Source organism: Gopherus evgoodei, chromosome 14, assembly GCF_007399415.2.
Source record: "Gopherus evgoodei ecotype Sinaloan lineage chromosome 14, rGopEvg1_v1.p, whole genome shotgun sequence".
NCBI classification, from domain to species: domain Eukaryota; kingdom Metazoa; phylum Chordata; order Testudines; family Testudinidae; genus Gopherus; species Gopherus evgoodei.
In genome coordinates this window covers 28,823,144-28,843,605 of record NC_044335.1, presented here as the reverse complement: position 1 = coordinate 28,843,605, position 20,462 = coordinate 28,823,144, and the positions used below count along the sequence as shown (strand labels likewise).

At 43.2% G+C, this 20,462-nt stretch overlaps 1 protein-coding gene across 1 annotated transcript in view; it reads left to right on the top strand.

Annotated features, from left to right (window-relative positions):
* Window positions 1–311: 311 nt before the first annotated feature.
* CHMP4B (charged multivesicular body protein 4B) overlaps window positions 312–20,462 on the top strand; it is a 36,004-nt gene continuing 15,853 nt past the window's right edge. Inside the window, exon 1 of the mRNA XM_030532789.1 lies at window positions 312–675. Coding sequence (XP_030388649.1) covers window positions 486–675 — 190 coding nt within the window. The 5' untranslated portion in view covers window positions 312–485. The remainder of the gene's footprint in view (window positions 676–20,462) is intronic.

Here is a 20,462-nt window from a genome sequence, read left to right as displayed (position 1 = left end):
TGAGAGTCTGAGACTACAGCTCCCAGCATGCACTGCTGCCTCCGTGCGAGAGCCGAGGTGGGATTACAACTCCCAGCATGCACTGCTGCCCCAAAGCGAGAGCAAAAGTGGGGACTACAGCTCCCAGCATGCAACGCTGTCCCGACGGCCAGAGCGGAGCTGGGGACTACAGCTCCCAGCATCCCCTGCTCGGTTGGCTCCCCGGGCCCGGGGGCAGGGTGACGCGGTGGGGGCTGGGAGACGTGGCGTGGGCGGGGTGCCGCCGTTGCCGTGGTGCGGAGTGACGGCTGCGGGCTGGGCGGTGAGTCAGGCGGGTGCAGCCGAGGCTGAGGTGCGGGGGCCACTGTGTTCCGCGCGGCGCCGGGCGGGCGGGCAGCGGCTGTTGCGAGGTCTCGGCCGAGGGTCTCCCCGGTGTCCGTCTCCCTGTCCCGCCGGGTCTGTTCCGCTCTCTCCTCCTGCTCGCTGCGGCGCGGCGCGGCCCAGCCATGTCGGGAATGCTGGGGAAGCTGTTCGGGACGGGCGGCAAGGGCGCCGGGAAGGGCCCGACCCCGCAGGAGGCCATCCAGCGGCTCCGCGACACCGAGGAGATGCTCAGCAAGAAGCAGGAGTTCCTGGAGAAAAAGATCGAGCAGGAGCTGCTGGCGGCCCGCAAACACGGCACCAAGAACAAGCGGGGTGAGGGGCCGGGCTGAGGGGGGACCCGCGGGCCGGACCAGGCTGGAGGGGGACGGAGCCGCGGGGCCTGACCGGGCTGAGGGGGGACCCGCGGGGCCGGACCGGGCTGGAGGGGGACGGACCCGCGGGGCCGGACCGGGTTGGGGGGGGGAACCCGCGGGGCCGGACCGGGCTGGGGGGGGGAACCCGGGGGGCGGTGAGGGGCCGGGCTGAGGGGGGACCCGCGGGGCCGGACCAGGCTGGAGGGGGCCGGACCCGCGGGGCCGGACCGGGTTGGGGGGGGACGACCCGGGAGGCGGTGAGAGGCCGGACCGGGCTGGGGTGGGGTGGGGTGGGGGGCGCCCCGCGGGGACTGATGGCGGCTCGCAGCGCAGTGGGGTGGAGCCACCGGTCCGTGCCGGCTGGGCTGTCTCTGGCGATCCCTGCTCTGGGCCTTCAGCCCCGACCCGTGGCTGTGCTCTCCTTCAGCACCCAGGCTGGAGGGCCCGCGTGGCCGAGCCTTGGAGCAGGCTGGGCTGGGCTGGGGGTACCTTGGGGTCCCTGAGCACGGCATGAGAACCTGCCTAGAATATCACTTCCTTCTGGCCAAGGCTCAGCCCTCTGCTCTCTCAGCCCACACAGCTCTTGGCACAATTGGGACTGTTTTCTGATCTGCGCGGGGAGGGAAGGTGGCCACCAAAGTAGCTTTATATCTGTCCTACTGATATCTAGTCCTAATTTGAATATTGATCCCTTGAACAGTCTAGCTTGTTTGTGGGTTATAGGATGAAGTTCCATAAGCTATTGGCATTGGCTGCCATGTGAGGTGAACTGCAGGGTCATTTCTTTTTAGATACACTGAAGAGAGCCTATCAAATGGTGACTTGTAGGGGTTACTTTCCCAGGCCTTTGTTTTATAAAGCTTCAGTTTAAGTTCCATTTATGTTGGCTGACTTCCCTGCTATCAGTGCCTGGAGACAGAACAAAACATACCAGTTCTAACCTTGGTTCACTGGACCCATTCTGTATACACTGTATGAAGAAGTAAGTTAGTTATACATTCTTTACAGGAGAAACTCTAAATGTCTTTCTGTACAGCACCAAACACCATCAGCATTTAGTAAATTTTAACTAGCATTCTGTATGTGCATGAACATTAGGGAAATATTTAGGCTTATTCTCTGACAGTGGACCTGTTGCTGACAGTGGGTCTCCCTGCACTTGATTCTGCAAACATTATCCACTTGTGTGGATGAGACAAAATTGTCATCAGCTTCAGTGCGGTGGGACTTGCTGCTGATCGCCTAAAACTGGTCCATTTGAAAATGTAAGCATTCCTTTTTGATAGGGTAGGTGTAAAAATCCATTGGCAGTAGCATGATCTCATGGTTCCACCGTGGGATTGGTTTTCAGGTCTAGATTCTAGTCCTGATTCTGATTGTATCTTGCTGTGTGATCCTGAGCAGGTAACTTCTCCTCTTTTTGCTTTGGTTTCCTGTCTGGAAAATGGGGATAAAACCTAATAAGAGCATTGTGAAACTTAATTAACACTTGTGATTTGAGATCCTGTGATAGAAGGCACTATGTATGTCCTTGAGTATTTATTGATCACTTTGTTTTAATAACTGGGTAACTAGGAGCTTATAAAGTCTATGAGAGGGGGAAGTAAGTGGGGCTGCCATGGTTGTGCCTGATCCGGAATCTGAAAGTGGGAATCTGAAAGTGTAAAACATAAACTATATATTAACAAATTTTCATCTAGAATGGCAATTAGGGAAGGGCAGGTTTTTACGTTAGGAAGTTGTTCTAAAGTATACACTTTATCACATGATGATTATGTCATGATGAGTGAACGTGGCTCGTATAATGCCAACTTCTGTTTCCGTGTAGAAGATAGCCTATTGGAATGCCAGAAAGATAATGCAGAGTTTGAGCTTGGGTGTATTACTGGCAGTGTCTTACAGCTGGGAAACTTAACTTCAAGTAACCAGAAAAGTACAAAAGCTACCTAGTATAAAGGTCCCTGCTCGTTTAGAGCAGACTTAAAAAAATAACAGATTTAAATCAAAGAATTTGTAGATATCTGTACCAGGGTGGATTTGATTTAAATCAAATTGGTATAGATCAGGATTTAAATCACTTGTTAGGAAGACTCCATTTAATCATGGATTTCTACATAAAAGTGCATTCTTGTTGGTTGTTATAACTTCAATACATATTCTTCACAACTCAGAGATGTAGGTTTCATTTTTAGAAGGTACACATGATACATTTTAAAAATGATTTATTTTGAAAGCTTTTCAGATTAGTTTTACACCTATATCAGAAAATGAATGATTGTTTGGTTATTTCATTTACCAAAGGTAATTGAAGTGGATATTTATGAACTATCTCTAATTCAACAGGTTAATCATTAATATTTGGAAGATTTTCTTGCCATGCTGTATTAGAAGGAGAACATCACCAGACAGACATTTAAACTGTTTTATTTAACTTAAACAACAACCTTATGTATTCTGGATTTTTTTTCTTCAACAGCAAACACATAATTTAAGAAAACAAGCATATAAATTTTTATTTTAATTAAACATTGACTTTTTTAAAATCAGGTTTGTTTTTGTTAACATTGTTTTTAACAAAAATAGTTAAATGAAATATTTAAGAAGAAACCCAAAAATTAAATAGTCTGTCAGCCTGGTCAATATGAGAAATTTAAATATTGGCTTCTGCAGCTAATTCAGTCATCTTCACCTTCATTTTCCTGTTTGTTCATAATCTGGAAAAGAAAAACAGGCTTTCCTTCTTTTTCAGGTCCCAAACGATTTCTCAGTTTGGAATGAATTAGAATATTTTCTCTCTTTGGATTTTCTACATCAGCAGAAGAAGCTTACTGCTGTTAAAAGTGAGATGATCACTTCAACAGTCTCTGAATCCAAATGCTTAAGTGACTTCCACCAGTTCATTGGTGTGACTTCCTTTAAAACATCATCAGCAAACATATATATTTCATGAATGGTTCTTATTCCCAAACTGGGTCTTTTTTATGGCCTGCTGCCATTATAGGTTTTCCCTTCTAGTGAGAGAACGATATGGTAAAACTCAAATCAATGAAGGCTACACTCAAAAAGACCTCAAGACTTCTGGAATATGCTGCTCAAACAACTTCACTTTTGTTTCTACTGCCTGTCCCTCCCGTCTCACGTTTATCTTCAGACATCTTCTCCTTGTCTAGATCCAGTCCTCCCCCAACAACTTTCTATTCATTGAAGCTTTTGAAACTTTGCACTTTTAGAGAGAGGTAAGGGGTTGACTCTGTGTACACAAATTTGCAGAGGGACAATAGGGTTGAGGTCTGTTATTTCTCACCTCTATATATTATTGATTTATTTATTTATGTATTTAAAACATTTTTGCTGTTAACAAGCCTGTTATCTCTGGAGACACACATCCTCATTTGAGAACTGCAGAACTAAGCATCTCTGATGGTGACTAAGCACTGAGTCCCATTGGGTAGATAGAAAGAGTAGCCCCTGGAACCCCATAAGATTAAGGGCCTAATCCATGAACTATTGGAATTCATTTACAAAAATTTTCTTAAATGTTACATGAATATATTGTCTCATACTATAGAATTAGAATTTATAATCCCTATTCCATGATGAGATAGCTTTGAGCTATAATGTATCTTAGTTAAAACTATCTTTAGATAGTTTTTTCCTCAAAAAGTATTTTATAAAAAAAATGCAATTTAAATGAAAAGTAGGATTTTTTTTTTAAATCATTGATTTATATCCACCCTGATCTGTTCCTTCTTTTGGATTATCATTAAATTGTAACGGGAGATCGCATACAGTGCAATGCTGCTTTGCATTTAGGTGGCTATAAGTTGCTGTTAGCTAAGTGGGATTCCGTGTTCCTGGAGAGCTATAAATGTACAGATGTAACAGTATATAGTATAGTCAGTTTCTAGCTTAAGTGCTTTTATTGACAGTTTAAAGTGCCACCAGGAATATATATCTAAAATTTGTCTTAGTGAGATAAGATGAGTCGGGTAACATCTTTTATTGGTCCAACTTCTGTTGGTAAAAAAGTCAAGCTTCTGAGCTACACAGAGCTTTTCTTCAAGTTTGGGAAATGTACTCAGTCACAGCTAGATACAAGGTGGACATTGTTGAGCATAAGCAAACTCATATTTTAAGGGACCATTCAAGATGAAGTGGCCCATTAATCCTGCTGCAGTCCTAGGACAAAAAATGGGTGTTATAAGAAATCATAAATCCAGTATCTTTATTAATACCATGATTTTCAGTGTCTAGCAAAGTTGTGAATTTAAGCTCCCAGGCTCATCTTTTGAAGGTGGTGTTCAGATTTCCCTTGAGGATGAGGACTGAGAGTCAGATATGGGGTGGTCATTTTGTGAAGTGTTCCCTTGTGGGTGGCAGGGTGTTTTTCGTTATGTCATTTTTTTGTGCGAGTTTATTTGAAAACATGCGATACTCTGGTTTCACCCTCATAATTTTTGTTGGGGCGTTTATTGCACTGGATGAGGTACACCACATGTTGTGATAGGGATGTGTAGGACCCATGGATCTTTAAAGGTGTGTTGTGGGGGTAACGGACCACTTCACCTTGAATGGTCATTGGTCAAATTTTGAAATTAGACTAAGCAGCTATCTTAACATTGTCCTTAGAAAAGGGTTCTGCTTTGCTCTGTGGCTTTACTGCTACATAGTACATGTAATATAGGATACTGACAAACTGCTGTTGTGGATTGTTTTGCTAAAGCTTTGTAGACACAATGTTATGAGACAGGTAACCATTTAAGTGTTCACTTTATTGCAGCAGCATATGAAAATGTTTGTTCGGAAATATTTATTAAATCAAACAGGTAGGAAGTTTCACTTTTAGCCTGGGGACACCTAGTCTAGTTAATCCATATTTGAATGCTATGGATACAAAGCTTCCAGAATACACTTGTACTTGATCTTTTCTAGCAGCAACCCAAACCTGAAGTCCTGTCTCAGAATATGAAGGTTCCATGAATCCCCAGAGGTTACAATATGGTTACAGTATGGCTAGTAAAGTCTGGCACTTCTGCCTGTCCCTCCCTTCTCACGTTTTGGAGCACAGAGATATTTACTCTTTTGTTGAGCAGTACAGTAGAACCTTAGAGTTACGAACATCTTGGGAATGGAGGTTGTTCGTAACTCTAAATAAAACATTATGGTGGTTCTTTCAAAAGTTTTCAACTGAAAACTGATTTAATACAGCTTTGAAACTTTACTACACAGAAGAAAAATGCTGCTTTCCCTTTATTATTTTAGTGGTTTATGTTTACCATGATACTGTGTGCTGTATTTGCCTGCCTCCCTTTTTTGTCTCTGCTGCTGCCTGAATGTATACTTCCGGTTCCAAATGAGGTGTGCGGTTGACTGGTCAGTTTGTAACTCTGAGGTTCTTTTGTGTTTCTTGGATCCAAGAGAAATTGGTATAACTTATTCCCATCTGTCATCAGTTCTTACCTCTTTCTCTTACATGATTAACCTTTTGGTTATTCAGATGTTTATGGGCATTAAGTCAGGGTGAGTGTGTTGAATCCAGAGATGATGATGGCAAATATATGTAGGATCCTGTGAGGCTGTGGGATTTAATGGCTTTTCTATAGACCCTAATACACATGATGCATTTCCCACTATGAATTTCTGTAAACTAGCCTTTTCTCCTCTAGTCAAGGCAGGGATTCTTTTTTCTTCTAACTGAATCCAGTGTCAGTTTTTCAGCCCTGGAGACTGAAATTCTCTTTCCACAGAGTGGGTACAGAATGAAGACTCTGGATTTATGACTTATTACAACAATCTGTAGTCCACTAATACCCTCCCCTCTTCTTTCCCCCTAATGACTGCACCACTTCACCTTGAATGGTCCCTTAGATGCCCCATCAGTGTGGTTCAACCTTGACCTGAACTGAAAGAAGTGAGAGAGTAAGCTTTTTTCTTTGTGCAGCTGGGTGAGACAGTAGGATTATGGGAGGGAATCCATAGCAAATATATTGTACTTTGTTTGTGCTGTTTCTTGATAAACTTTAAATGTTCTAATCCTAAATTCAAGGTATTTTTGACACTTTAAAACACACTCCATTACAGGAACACAAATTCAGGTATACGACATTGGGGCTAGGTTCAGCAATGATCATGGAGCAGGAGCTAAGCAGAACAAGCTTTCTAGGGCTCCACACTCCAATTACTAGTCTTCCTGTTATATTGCTATTTGTTTTTATGATACACATATGAAATAATAAAAATAATACACTGAGTGACTAGTCTCTGCCCTTATCATTTTTTTAGTCTTAAATCCTAGACCCAATCTACACTACAGAGGTAGGTCGATGTAAGGTAGCTTATGTTGATCTAACTCTGTAAGTGTCAGCTCTACAATGGTACTCCTGCCAATGTAAGTTGCCCACTACATTACGTTAATAACTCCACCTCTGTGAGAGGTGTAGCATTTAGGTCAGTGTAGTTAGGGTGACACAATGTCTGTAGACCAGAGGTAGTCAATTATTTTTTGTCAAGGTTCAAACCCCACCCAGCTCCCCTCCCCTTACCCGCTGATTTCCCCCCAAACTCCCGGATTGTCTGCCAACTCCTTGCCCGTCCTGCCCCGGGTTGTTAGGTGACTTTATTTCCTTAAACTGAAAACAGGACACAAGGCTGGCTGGCGTTGCTGCTCACCCCTTCCAAATGTTCCTCCATGCCCCCTATTGAGCCAAGTAGCAGAGATGAGGCGGGGGGAAAGGAATGAGTATGGGCTGGGATCTAGGCAGCAAAATGGTGTGAATGTGTGAGAGTACTTTTGAGCTTGGAGTCAGGCAGTGAAACTGTTGGACTATGATCCAGCTAGCGGTGAGATGCCCCTTTTAGGGCTGGTATAGCAGAGGGGAAGGAAGGAGGGACCAGGGAGACTTCAGATAGCAGGCTGGGGAGATGCGGGGGAGGCTGGGATGTGGCAGAAGCAGGTGCCTGGAGGTGGACTGGGGTGGGAAGGAGGCTGGTTGGGGCAGGGGGATGGGCACTGGAGAGGACTCTGGGAACTGGACCCAAAGGACGGGGGATAGGAAGGATATGAGGCCAGGGTGGGGAGCTCTGGGGACCATTTGGGGGCGGGGGGCATGAGGCCGAGGTGGGAGGTTGGGCTCAGGGGTGGGGAGCACGGGATGAGGACTGCTTGGATCACAGACAAAGCTCTGCATGGCTCTAGCTCAGCTTCAGCCTGTTCACAGAGGCAACATGTAGCTGTGGCTAGCGGTGGGGGCATGTCCCATTTCTTGGGACAACCAGAAGCAAGAAGACAGAACTCCCCCTGGCAGCGGCACTCTCTTTGTGCCCGTGCAGCCTGAGAAGGGAGGAAGCAGCAGGGTGGCTGGCTGAGCTCCTCCTCCCCCACCCCCTTCGCTGCTGCTGCTGGAGTCCCATGCATTACCTCGGCTTCCATCCCCGACTCACCTCACTCAGTGGATGGTCTGCAAAGCAGGCAGCAGTGCTGGGACTCCAGTAGCAAGGGAGGTGAAGCAGCCTCTTGTGAGGGTTGGAGAAGGAATTCAACCAGCGGCCCTGCTCCCTCCTCGTGACAGGAGAGCACTGCCGCCAGGCCAGGCGGAGGTCCCTCCTCACTTCCCCCTTCAGAGGTGTCTGGAGAAATGGGGGTTGGGGGAGCATGTGACCCATGGATGTCCCATCCACGCATCCCCTCTGCCCCAATGGTCCACTGAAAAGCATCTGGCAGTCTGGTTTCAGACTGCAGTCTGCCTATTGGCTACCCCGATATAGAAACTGGGTTGCTTACATTGACTGTTGCCTGTTAGCCTGGTGCCGGGCTTACAGCTGGGCCCTTCTCTCACCCCAGCACTGACAACCTGAGCTCTTAACCAGTTAGTGGATGAAAATCCACAGAAAACCAACTTTTCATGTTGCGAACTGAGAACCCCTGTCCTATGAGGTGCCAAACACCTCCAGTTCTGGTTGGAGTCAGAAGCTGAGGGTGTTCTGCACCTTGCCAGGCTTAAGCCGTGTGTGAACTTCACTCTTGAACTTGTATCAGAGGGATAGCCGTGTTAGTCTGGATCTGTAAAAAGCGACAGAGGGTCCTGTGGTACCTTATAGATTAACAGACGTATTGGAGCATGAGCTTTCGTGGGTGAATACCCACTTTGGCAGGCGCACTCTTGTGCATGTTGATTTTTTTTTTGTTTAAATGGATTTGTAGATCTATATGGAATTCTGTTTTGTACACATGTAAAAGCAATATGTTAGCCAAGCAATGTGCATGGTTTTATTTAAGTTATTTGACATCATTCATCAAAAATAAAGCAACTTAAATGTATTTATAGGAATTGAACCAGCTATTTAAGAAAGGATGTGATCATATGGATAATTAGTGCTGTGACTGGTATGATTTAGAGAATGCTAAAATGTAAACATTTTGATAGAATTATATTCAATCATATCTGATGCATTAATAAGAATTATTGATTTTATTTTTTTTGTATTGCTAAATATGCTTTTAATACTGATATTTACTAAATTTTTTCCTTCCTCACCCTGAGTCCCCTTTTAGGCATGTACACCAGAAGTCTGTTCTGTGGCTTAAATTTTCGTTATAGCAGGTAATCATTTTTAGGATGTGAATTGGGACCGAGGAAGTCCTGACTTCTAAACTCAGCGGTAATCACTGACATAGCTGATGACCTGTCAAGGCACTTAACATCTGCCTCTGTCTGCATTTTCTTTATCTGTATAATGAGGATAATGCTCACTTTTCTTCACAAGGATATGAGGAGGTTTAATAAATTAATATTAGTATAGTGCTTTGGAGGTGTACAGAGTCACAGTGCTACACTTAGCTGATTGTTGGTACAGATCCAGCATGAATACGTTTGTTCTCATTTTTTTCCAATGTAGTAAAATTATTAAAATTTCTGTTGGCCCACTCACCAAACACAAATTCTCCAGGCTGGAGGTGTGTTTGAGACATAGGCTAGCTTTAACTCTTGTGTACAGACTTCCTCAAAACACAGCAATCAAATGTTTCTGTGTAATTACGTTCCCTTCCTTTCTCTGTTTTTTTTCTTTGTACATAAGAACGTTCACGTTCGTCTGTTCATTTCTCAAACAAAACTATCCCAGAGTTGATCTGGAGATGTTCCAATGGCAGACTGGATGAGAGGATTGACTTCATTTTAGAGTAAACAAGAGCTGAATTTTGATGCTGAAAGCTTCCCTCAGTGGTGAAAAATTCACATCCAGTGCCCTATAGGCAGCTAGCCGTAGTGGAAAAGGTGATTCAATTTACAAATTTTAGCTTTGTGATTATATTACACTTCGGGGTGCAAAATGGCCTGGGTGGGTTAGTCACCAAATGTGTCAGGAATGAATAATAGCTGAATAATCATAATTTGTAGCCTTCAGGAACAACCTTACTGTGCTTGCTATGGAAATTGGTGGTTCACTGCTTAGCAGGGTGTGATAAGGAGGTACAGTATGATTGTGTTTACAGCTGCCTTGGAGCTGAGCTAGGGGCTGTAAGCACCTGTTGAACTGACATCAGCTGAAGATTTAACACTTCATACAGGAAGTCCAGGGACTATTGATTGTTGTCACAAATGATGTCTGCTTAGCTTAGAGGCAGTTATTGATTTAGTCCTGAATGGAGCACAGGATCTGGTCCTGTAAGTGAATATAGCTGCATCACTTGGTAATAGTGACCATAACATAATAAAACGTAACATCCCTGGGGAGGCGGGGGACGAGACCCTACAGCAGCCCCACATGGTAGCATTTTATTTCAGAAAGAGGAACTACACAAAAATGAGGAAGTTTCTTGTCTGGCAGCATTTCTGCCTACCCATGCGTCCAAGCTTTGGTTCCTGTCACAGTACTTCATACATGTATTTTTATACTGCTTTGCTGTTTTTCCACAGATTTATAGACATTAAGGCCTGAAGGGACCTCCTACATAACACAGACCAAAGAACCTCACCCAGTAATTTCTGCATTTCACCCAGTAATTTCTGCATTAAGCCCATAACTTCTGTTTGGGCTGTAGCACTACTAAAGCAGTAGTATCTAGTAGTCATAACCAGGATTAGAACCCAGCTCTCCATTTCCCCAGCTCTGTGGTCTAATAGCCTCACTGTTTAAATGTGGACAAGTTACTTAACTTTGAAATGAGGACGTTGCCTACCTTACAAGGAAAGGTCTGCGGAAAATCTTATTAGGCTCTCTCTAGACAGAGGCATAAGTGAAAGATAAGTTGGGGCTCCATCACTGAATGCTATTAGCAGTTCCCTGGTGAAAGCGCAACACCTATACATAGCTGCAAGGCGGAGCAGGATCGGTGCTTGGATTCTTATCAAAATGTTGTCCATGGCTGGGGGGCTTTCTCATATATTAGCCTCTGCCTAGGGTGATAGATAAATAGAAGCCTATGCAGCTGGGAGGGACAGCTTTTTTTTCTCTCCCAGCCCCGATCCACTTGGCTGCTGTAAGGGAGTCTGGGCATCTACTGCTCTACTCCTCCCTAGCCTTTTGGGTGGTGGTCCCCTCTAAATAGCCTCAATGACAACCTCTGCTATTTTTCTGTGGTGGGGGTGAAATTGACATGATTCTAATCAGTAGTACTGTTACTAGGGAAACTGACCCAGACCACTGTTAATTTCACACTCCAGCTGCATCCCACAACTGGGAGCAACAGATGATGCTGGCTCGGCTTCTGCATACTCAGGAAAACACCACTTTGGCGTAGCTTCTGCATACTCAGGAAAACACCACTTTATCAGGTCACTTTTGGAATGGCTTCACACCTTTTTCAGCAGTTGTTGATGTCACCCCCTCGAAATTACCAGGGACAACTAGTAGATGAGTTTTTCTAGCTTTACACAAGAGCAGTTTTAGGCTTAATTAAATCAGTGGTTTGAAATGCTTTGCAGACCTCAATGGAAGGTATACAAATGCGAAGTATTAAAATTTTTGGCTTCAGTTTATGGTGCCTTTTGTTCTGATGAGAAGTTTTTATAGGACTCGTAAAAAAATTCTTTAACCGTATACAAGGACTTCTCTTTAACTTGTACAGTAATTAGCAGTGCACTCTGAGTTGGCAGTGGGGAAAGGAATATTTGTGTCTAGTATCATAGTTGAACAACCTGGTAATGTGGCTTTTTGGTGCTAGAGTTGTCTTCTGTATTGTTAGAATTTGTAGCTTTTTTTCTTATTGGAAACTGAAAGTTGATCAATCTGTATACTATTTAATTCAAATATCTGTATAGTAGTGTTAAACATGTTTGGTAGCTTTTAAAATGGAAACAGTCTTACTGTGTACTAGGCACAGTATGAAGCTTTTTGAGCTAGAAAAATCACTATATAAAAAAACAACGAGGTGTACTTGTGGCACCTTGGAGACTAACAAATTTATTCGGACATAAGCTTTTGTGGGCGAAGTGGGTCTTAGGCCACGAAAGCTTACGCCCAAATAAATGCGTTTGTCTCCAAGGTGCCACAAGTACACCTCAGTTGTTTTTACTGATACAGACTAACATGTCTACAACTCTGAAACCTGTTACTATATATAATTTAGCTTGGTGAATGATGCTTCAGAACTTCATCTGTTTGTCATTCTGAAACATTTGGGCTTGTTTGTATGTATCTGGAGTTCTGCACCTTGGTAAAGTGTTCATTTTTAGAGGAAAATCAGATTCTGTGTGTCCAGTATAAAGGTTTTAGTCGTTCAGCTTTATTTCTAAACCAGACTCTTCAACTTCAGATGCTTAAACCTGACTTTTGCTCCACCTCACTCTGGAATTTAAGTTTCAGTCAGTGACCAATCAGGAATCATATTGTCATAGTCTCTCTAACTCCTTCCTGGATTGCGCACCGTTCCTTTCCTTCTCCTCCTGCCAGTGTACGAATGGTCTTGTGCTTTTTCTCTTCTGTGCAGGAAGCAATTGTAACAACATTTCCTGAAAGCTTGTTTTTTATTCTTTACAATGTGGAAAACCACACACTTAAAATGGAAGGTAAGTACTCTGTCTACAGAAGTGCCCTGCAGCACTAGGCTCCAGGTGTTCAAAGATAACTTTTCAGTTACAAGTGTCTGTGAGAAGGAAAGTCTGCCTCAGTTATAACTATAATATAGCTGCTATTGTGCCGTAATCCACAGAAGAGTTAAGGTACTGGTGCTGCAAGGTTCCACCTATGTCCCAGAGGGACCAACTCACCTCTGGGACTGAGTGGGGAGTTGAGGTGCTGGCTCTTGTATCATGTAAGCAGACACTTGTTTAATCGAAACTGGAATTGGACCGAGATAAGCACTGCTTGGTACATGCCACTGAATGAGCAATTATGCAGAGGTGAATGTTCTGTATCTTTTACTTATCCCCTGAGCCATCTGGTGCCCTATAAAATCATATTTAAACAAGTATTGTGCTCAGTGGGTGAGATAAAATCAACCAGATTATTCAATCACTTTATCTATAACTTGTTGTTGTTGGGCTTTTATACTATTTTAGGGAAGTTCTACGGCCCGTGTTGAACAGGAGGTCAGGCTACATGATTACAGTGGTCCCCTCTGGCCTTGAAATCTATGCTTTGTTTTTAATCTATACATGTTGTGTTGGAGAGCATGTTAAGATTTGTTTTAATTAGTATCTCATCTCAAGAGTTTCTTGACGTGTTGAAGATAAATTGCTGGGTCTTGCTAGACTGAGATCCAGAATAGTTACCTGAGATATTAAAATATGCTCCAACACTGCCAAACCCCAAGTCTGAGACGCCCACTATTTGTTCTTGCTGCCTTTGAAATGGGATTCTGTTGATGATTCAGACTTTTGTCTGTGATGTGAGCACCAGGAATATGGATTCAAATGTGTATAGAACAGCTAAATTAATGAATGCTTTGTTTCAGTTGCTTAAGTTATCTTAAGTATCTGTGTAGAAGACAGTTGTGCAGTAGTAATCTATACATTTTTTTAGATATTTTTCAAGTATTAATTACTCTGGTCTTTAGGGTTATGTGGATTACAGAAAACAGTGGGATTTGTCCAGAAGAGACAGGCAAATAGGATAGATGGGTTTAATAAATTAGTCCATTTTATAGTCTTCCTGTATGGATGACAGTTGGTATACCCTTATTTTGAGTTTGCTTTTAGAGGGTTTTTTCCTTCCAAATCTATACATTTGCCTCCTTTGCTTGTTTTAGTGGGATGTCTGCTTCTGATAAGATACTTCCTCAAGTTGTCATACTTTCTAGAGTGAAGTAACAAGTAGGTTTAAGTTTAAATTTCTCCTCAGTCTTACTGACCAAAGGTGTTATACCTTGAGTTTCTGCTGGGCCATGTGTCTTTCAGTATTTTTGTATCAAGTATGTGATCCTGTTTTCAGTGGTAAAGAGTGATAGCTGCAGGACAACAGAGATGGAAGCTGTGTAAGTAGTAGGTAGATAAAATCATGAAGGTCAGGCTCGGGGAAATCCTGTAAATTCACTTATGTGCAGATCTTTACAGCATGTCTGTTCTGTATTAAGTAAAATAACAGAACTTTACTCCAGATTCTTCACAGTACTTTTTAATGCAGACAGTTCTTCCGTTTTCCCCAAACCTGACACATTTTCACTTCAGATACCAAATTGGATTTGTGGGTATATGAAACCCTATATATTCTTAGGTTCTTCAGTTTTTTTGGTAAATTCTAGTATATTACCATTAGGGGCATTTCATAAAATTCAAATAAGGTACTTTAAAACTGCTGTAAGCAAAAAATAAAATATTAAATGCTAAGGCCCCGAGTCAACAAGCACTAAAGCAGGTCCCTAATTTCACACACAGTGAACCTACTTAGTCACTTAAAGTACAGCATCTGCAGCTAAAATAGTATTTTTATTAAAATCTTTTTCCCTTGAATTGCTGAGGTATTTATAATGAAAATTTCAGACTTCTATTACATTAATAAAAAGCTGTTATGAACTTTTTTATACGCAGGTCAAAATTTTCAAACATGAATCTAAAATTCTATCTTTAAAGTGGGATTTTCAAAAGTACCTACATGACCTTGTTGCATTGACTTCAAACTCCAAACCATGGTAGAGGAGGTTAGCCTGACTGAAGCATTTCCTGTTTTCTTCCCTTGTGGAAGTTCGTGAATTGAAAGGTGGTGGTGGCTGCAGAGAGAGCACGCTATTTGGTTATCAATCTTGTCTTTTGAATCTGTGGTGTTAACACTTTAAGGTTGTTAATGAGGCCCTGGATTAATCTTTTTCATCATAGTGGAACATTTTAAGTGTGAAATTTTAGTAGAAATCCTCTGTAAAAACTGAAATTCTGCTAACAAGTGGGAAAATGAAGAACAAAAATGTACTATCCACTTTGCAGTTGAAGACTTGAAAAAGGAAAGAACTAGCAACATGCTAATAAGTCTGACTTTAAATTTAAAAACCTCCCTCTTTTAAAATTTCTTTTTTCATGCAATTGAACCTGACATTCAAATCTAGCTTCCTCTGATCCAGCTGTGTTTTATTGGTCTTGTCTTCCCTCTGGGAGAGCAGTAAAGAGGCCTTCGTGAATGAAAATGAGGCCCTAGGTCTACTTAGTTTGAAATGGTAACAGGATGACAGATCTATTAAAATAATGATATAGAGAAGTCAGTGCTCCTGTTTGCTGTGTCACATAATAAGAGCCCAGGACTAGCCAATCACATTAAAGGCAATGCATTTAAAACTAATACAAGGAAATGCTTTCTTTTACTGCAGATTAACTGATGGCACTTGCTGCCATAAAATTTGACTGAACCAAAGAACTTATTAAAATTCAAAATAATTAGATATGGATGACAAGAAGATTTAGTTGAATTCTATCCACCATTACATTATATAGGATAACTTTATAATGGACAGAAATCCTCCTGCTTCAGGTCATAAGCCAAACCACAAACTGCCAAAGGTTAGGAAGAAATATATCCTGTATGCATGTTGGTGCATAATGAATAGTGGAGGCTGTAAAACTTGTCTCTAGTATCTGCCACTGTCTGAAATAAGATATTGATCTAGATCAGAGGTGGGAAAACGATGGCCTGCGGGCCACATCTGTTCTGCCAGACGTCCTGCTTGGCCCTTGAGCTCCCAACCGGGGAGGCTAGCTCCAGGCCCCTTCCCCACTGTCCGCCTTCCCCCGCAGCCTCAGCGCTCTGGCCTGCTGCACTTGCTGGGCAGCGCGGCACTGTGGCTGGCTCTGGCCAGGCAGTGCGGCTGCGAGCTCCTGCTGCTTTGAGCAGCATGGTAAGGGGGCAGAGAGTGCGGGGGTTGGATAAGGAGCAGGGGATCTGGGGTGGGTAGTTGGGACAGGGAGTAGGGAGTGGTTGGATGGGGCGGAGATTCTGGGGGAGGTGTCGGGATGGGGGTGTGGATAATGGTCGGGGCAGCCAGGGGATAGGGAGCAGGGAGGGTTGGATAAGGGGTAGGGTCCTGGGAGGGCAGTTAGAGGCAAGGGTCCCGGGAGAGGGTGGTCAGGGGACAAAGAGCGGGGGGGGGGATGTTGGATGGGTCAGGGTTTCGGGGATGGGGGGTGGTCAGGGGGCAGGAAGTGGGAGGGGGTGGGTAGGGGGCAGGGGCCAGGCTGTTTGAGGAGGCATAGCCTTCCATACCAGGCCCTCCATACAGTTTCACAAGCCTGATGTGGCCCTTAGGCCACAAAGTTTGGACTGTTGGTATGGTCCTGTGTGATGGTACATTAGAATATATTTTTGCTGTTCTTTGGTTTAATTTTCTCAGTGAAGAGAGACCATCATGGTTTTGTGAATGCTCTAGTGATGAATCTTTGACTTCAGTTGGTGGTGGTTGTTTGTTTGTTTGTTTGTTTGTTTTTGTGTAAATGGCAAAATTCTAAACCCACTGTTAACCATCTCTTCTTGTATCAGCCCAGGCCTCTTTTTTCAGGAGGTGGATATGGAAATCTGTCAGCGCTTTCTACGTGATCCTGTTACAGTGAGCTAACAATCATTTAAAATGACCACTGAACCAACTCATGGTATAACATCTTTCTAAGCTTGTTCTCAGAGTCCTTCCATGTACAGAGTTTCTAGTGAAGTCAAGGGGAGCTCTGTATGCAGAGGGACTAAAGGATTGGGCTGTTAGTAAATGCAAATATCTATTTTCTTCAGAATTTTATTTGCACATAAGCAAAACCACTTTGGGTAATCCTGTAATAGACACACCCTCTGCCACAATATCTGCTTCCCAAAGCCAGCTGGATTTACAACCCTATTAAATATTGCAGCAATGTCTGCGGGCCCGGGTGCTAGGTGCTGTACTAACACAGTTATGCTCTCACAAGTATATACTGTGCATAACAATGTCTTTATTCCACATTCTCTAATCTCCAATGGAAATGTTAGTATTACCTATTTTTAATAAAACCTATGTGTACTAAGCAGTTCCCACAAAACACATCAAGTCCCTGCCCCAAAGAGCTTATCAAATATAGCCTTTTAATCTAAGAGTGAGCATGCTTGAAGAAATTGGTGCATTGACAAGAAAATTTAAATCTGTGTTCCCTTCAGGTAACTGTACTGATGGTTACTTTAGCATCAAATAATTTTTTGTCTTGTGTGGAACTTTGTCTGGTTAGTCTAAAGCAGGGATTGGCAACCTTTGGCACGCAGCCCATCAGGGAAATCTGCTGGCGGGCCGGGACGGTCTGTTTACCTGCAGCATCCGCAGGTTTGGCCGATTGCAGCTCCCACTGGCCACGGTTCGCCGTTCTATGCCAATGGGGGCTGTGGGAAGTGGCGTGGGCCGAGGAATGTACTGGCTCCTGCTTCCAGCCAATCCGTGGTCTAGAGAATAAACGTTTAAACATAATGTGTGGTTAGTTGTTTCTACTTAAGCAATTCCACAGTAAATTAAATTGGGCATTAGGTTAGGTTGTCCACTGCTGTAATTACTATCTTGGAAACAGTAAAGGCTTAATTAAATATGCAGATCCCAAGGGCTGACTCTTTCATGGATGCCTAATGTAATAGCAGTCTTCATAAAGAATGAAGATGGGCTGTATTTATATTTTGACTTCAAACATGCTTCTTTATTTTGTGTGTGCGCGAAATATTGATATGCTGGAGGAAAAATTCATAGGTGTCTTATACTTGTATGAAGTGATGGTAGTGGATTTGGGGGGAAGAGGAGCTGCTATTATTACTTCCTGATAAAAGGAAGTTTTTTAATACAATTATCTTATCTACCATGACAACACATCACAGCTTTATATAGATGGATGGATGGATAGAAAAAGATGGCAGAACTGCTCATCAGTTTTCAGAATTAAACATTGTAGTTGGTAAGTTCACATATAGAATTGCTGTAGATCAGAACAAAAACATCTTGAATATACACCTCAGAATAAATACTGTGGTGATCCTAAAGCATTGATTGCAATATATAAAAAGCCTGATACCACAACAATCGTTGCAGTAAAGACTATAATTAGTTTCCCATTTTAAGTTGAATTTTCCCCCCATGTTAACAGCATTTACCTCATTCCCTGCAGACTTCTTGGGTGTAGTGTTTGCCAGAGGATATTTTTTCACAATTTCTGGTTAGCCACCCAAGATTCTGGTAGATACAAGAGTGTGAGAAATTAGGTTTTTCGCTGTTGAACATTTCATATATTAAAATACTCCCATCTAAGACAGCTTATTCTTTTGATTTGAAGTATTGTTTTGTTCTCTGCTCATGTGAAATAGTGCATTAAAATAGGAAAGCAACTCTCTTATAACTTTGTTTTTAACTGAAGTGGCAGCTCTCTGCAGAGTTCATGAATTAGGACAAGCAGAATGTTTGGAGGACTTTTGGAAGCATGTGAGAACAGCTTAGAATCAGTCCTGCACACTTGAAGTTAAATGTGGCCTGTAAAAGGAAACACTTTATGGCTTTGTACCATTCTTTGTTTTGGATCATGTGTAAAGGAGGTCTGAAACATGGGCGCCAATTCCATGCGTGCTATGGGGTTGAAGCACCCACAGAGGAAAAAAAAAAATGGATGCTTAGCACCCACTGGCAGACCTGCCGATCAGCTCCTCCCCTCCCCCCCCAGCGCCTCCTGCCATGGATCAGCTGATCAGTGGCATGCAGGAGGCACTAGGGGAGGAGGAGGTGGAGTGGGGGTTGGAAGAGGCCGGGCAAGGGTGAGAGCTTGGGGGAAGGAGTGGAGTGGGGGCTGAGCATCACCCGGGATCTGAGTAAGACGACGCCTATGGTCTGAAAGGCTCCACCTCTCCTCTCTCCCCTTCTCCACCCCAAACGCAGACAAATACACCCATTTATTTTTACAGTAGAAAGACTGCCCAAAAGTTTTGCTAACTCGGGTATGAGGCACTGCCGTGCAGCCTTAACCATCCAGAACCTTGAGTGCATCTACACTGAAAACCTCTAAGAATCAGTCCTTAACAGAATGGGTGGAGTGTGGCCTCTCAGAACTTTGTTTGGCATTTAGTAGTAGTTTAAAAAAAAAAAGTTTTTAATCATCTGAATAAAAATAATTTACTCTTTCAGTCAGGTTTCACTTCTTTCTATCTGATGTCATAAACCCTAAACAAGAATTGAATTTTTGATATAAAGAAAAAGCAGGGGAATTTAAAACAAAACCTCCTCCCTACCCCACTTTTCAGGCCTCCTTTGTATATCACAGAAATCTTTTCAATTTTCATCCTTCAGTGGTCACCTTTAACACAGCTGTCCTCTCAGATCTAGTGTAGTCTATATATCTGGGTTCCAGTCCTGCAGTTGAATCGTTATGGTGGACCTTTGCTAATCTGCTATGCATCTGTTTGATAATCTTGGAGAAATACTGACCTTGTCATCATTATACACCAATTTACTTGTGGTAACAAGTGTATAAACTCATGGTGTGGTTTCTCCGTCCTTTCAGAGAGTGGCGATTTTCATACTTGTAAATGCTGCAATTTCTGAACCATGTAAAAAGTGAAAAAGAGGAGGAATTGTGGGGTATTAGGGCTAGATCCATGATGGGATTTAGGTGCCTAAATCTAAAACTTAAATCCTCAGAACCCATGCTCAGCTCCTGCTTAATCCTGTAGGCAGCTAAATACCCTGGGCACTTAAGTTTCCATTGGTAAAGTCTCCTAGTCACCAAAAAATCTGTCACTGCTTCAGTCTCGTTACTAACTTATGCCTGAGCTCCAGTGGAATCCTCAAACTAGGCATTCCCCCATCTAACCTGCAGAGCCCATGTATGGTCGGAGGCTGCCTAACAGATCAGGCTCCATACAAAGCAGTGCTGTCAGAAGAAGAGGTGGTGGTGCCCCCTTATAGCTTTTAGGCAGTGGTTAGAGAACTTGCCTGGGATGTGGGAGATCTGGGTTCAGTTCCTCCATCTGCCTGATGTGGAACAGGGATTTGAACCCACATCTCCCGAGAGTGCCCTGAACACTGGGTTCTGGGATATTCTGCAGTAGGGTGCTCGGTCCTTCCTTTGTAATTGTTCCATTTTGTATAGTTACTGGAACGGGGACTTGAACTTGGGCCTCACACTTCCCAGGTGAGTGCCATAATCACTGGACTAGAGAGCCATGCTCACGGTCTTTCTCTGGCCCCATGACTACTTATTCAGACAAAGTGGAGCAGTTTCAACAGGAGGGACAGAGTCCTGCCCCAGAGTATCCCATAGCCCAGCAGTTAGGGCATGTTGGGATAAAGAGCCAAAGAGTTAATGGCATTAACATGACTAACTGTCCAACATGAAACACTTTTAAACA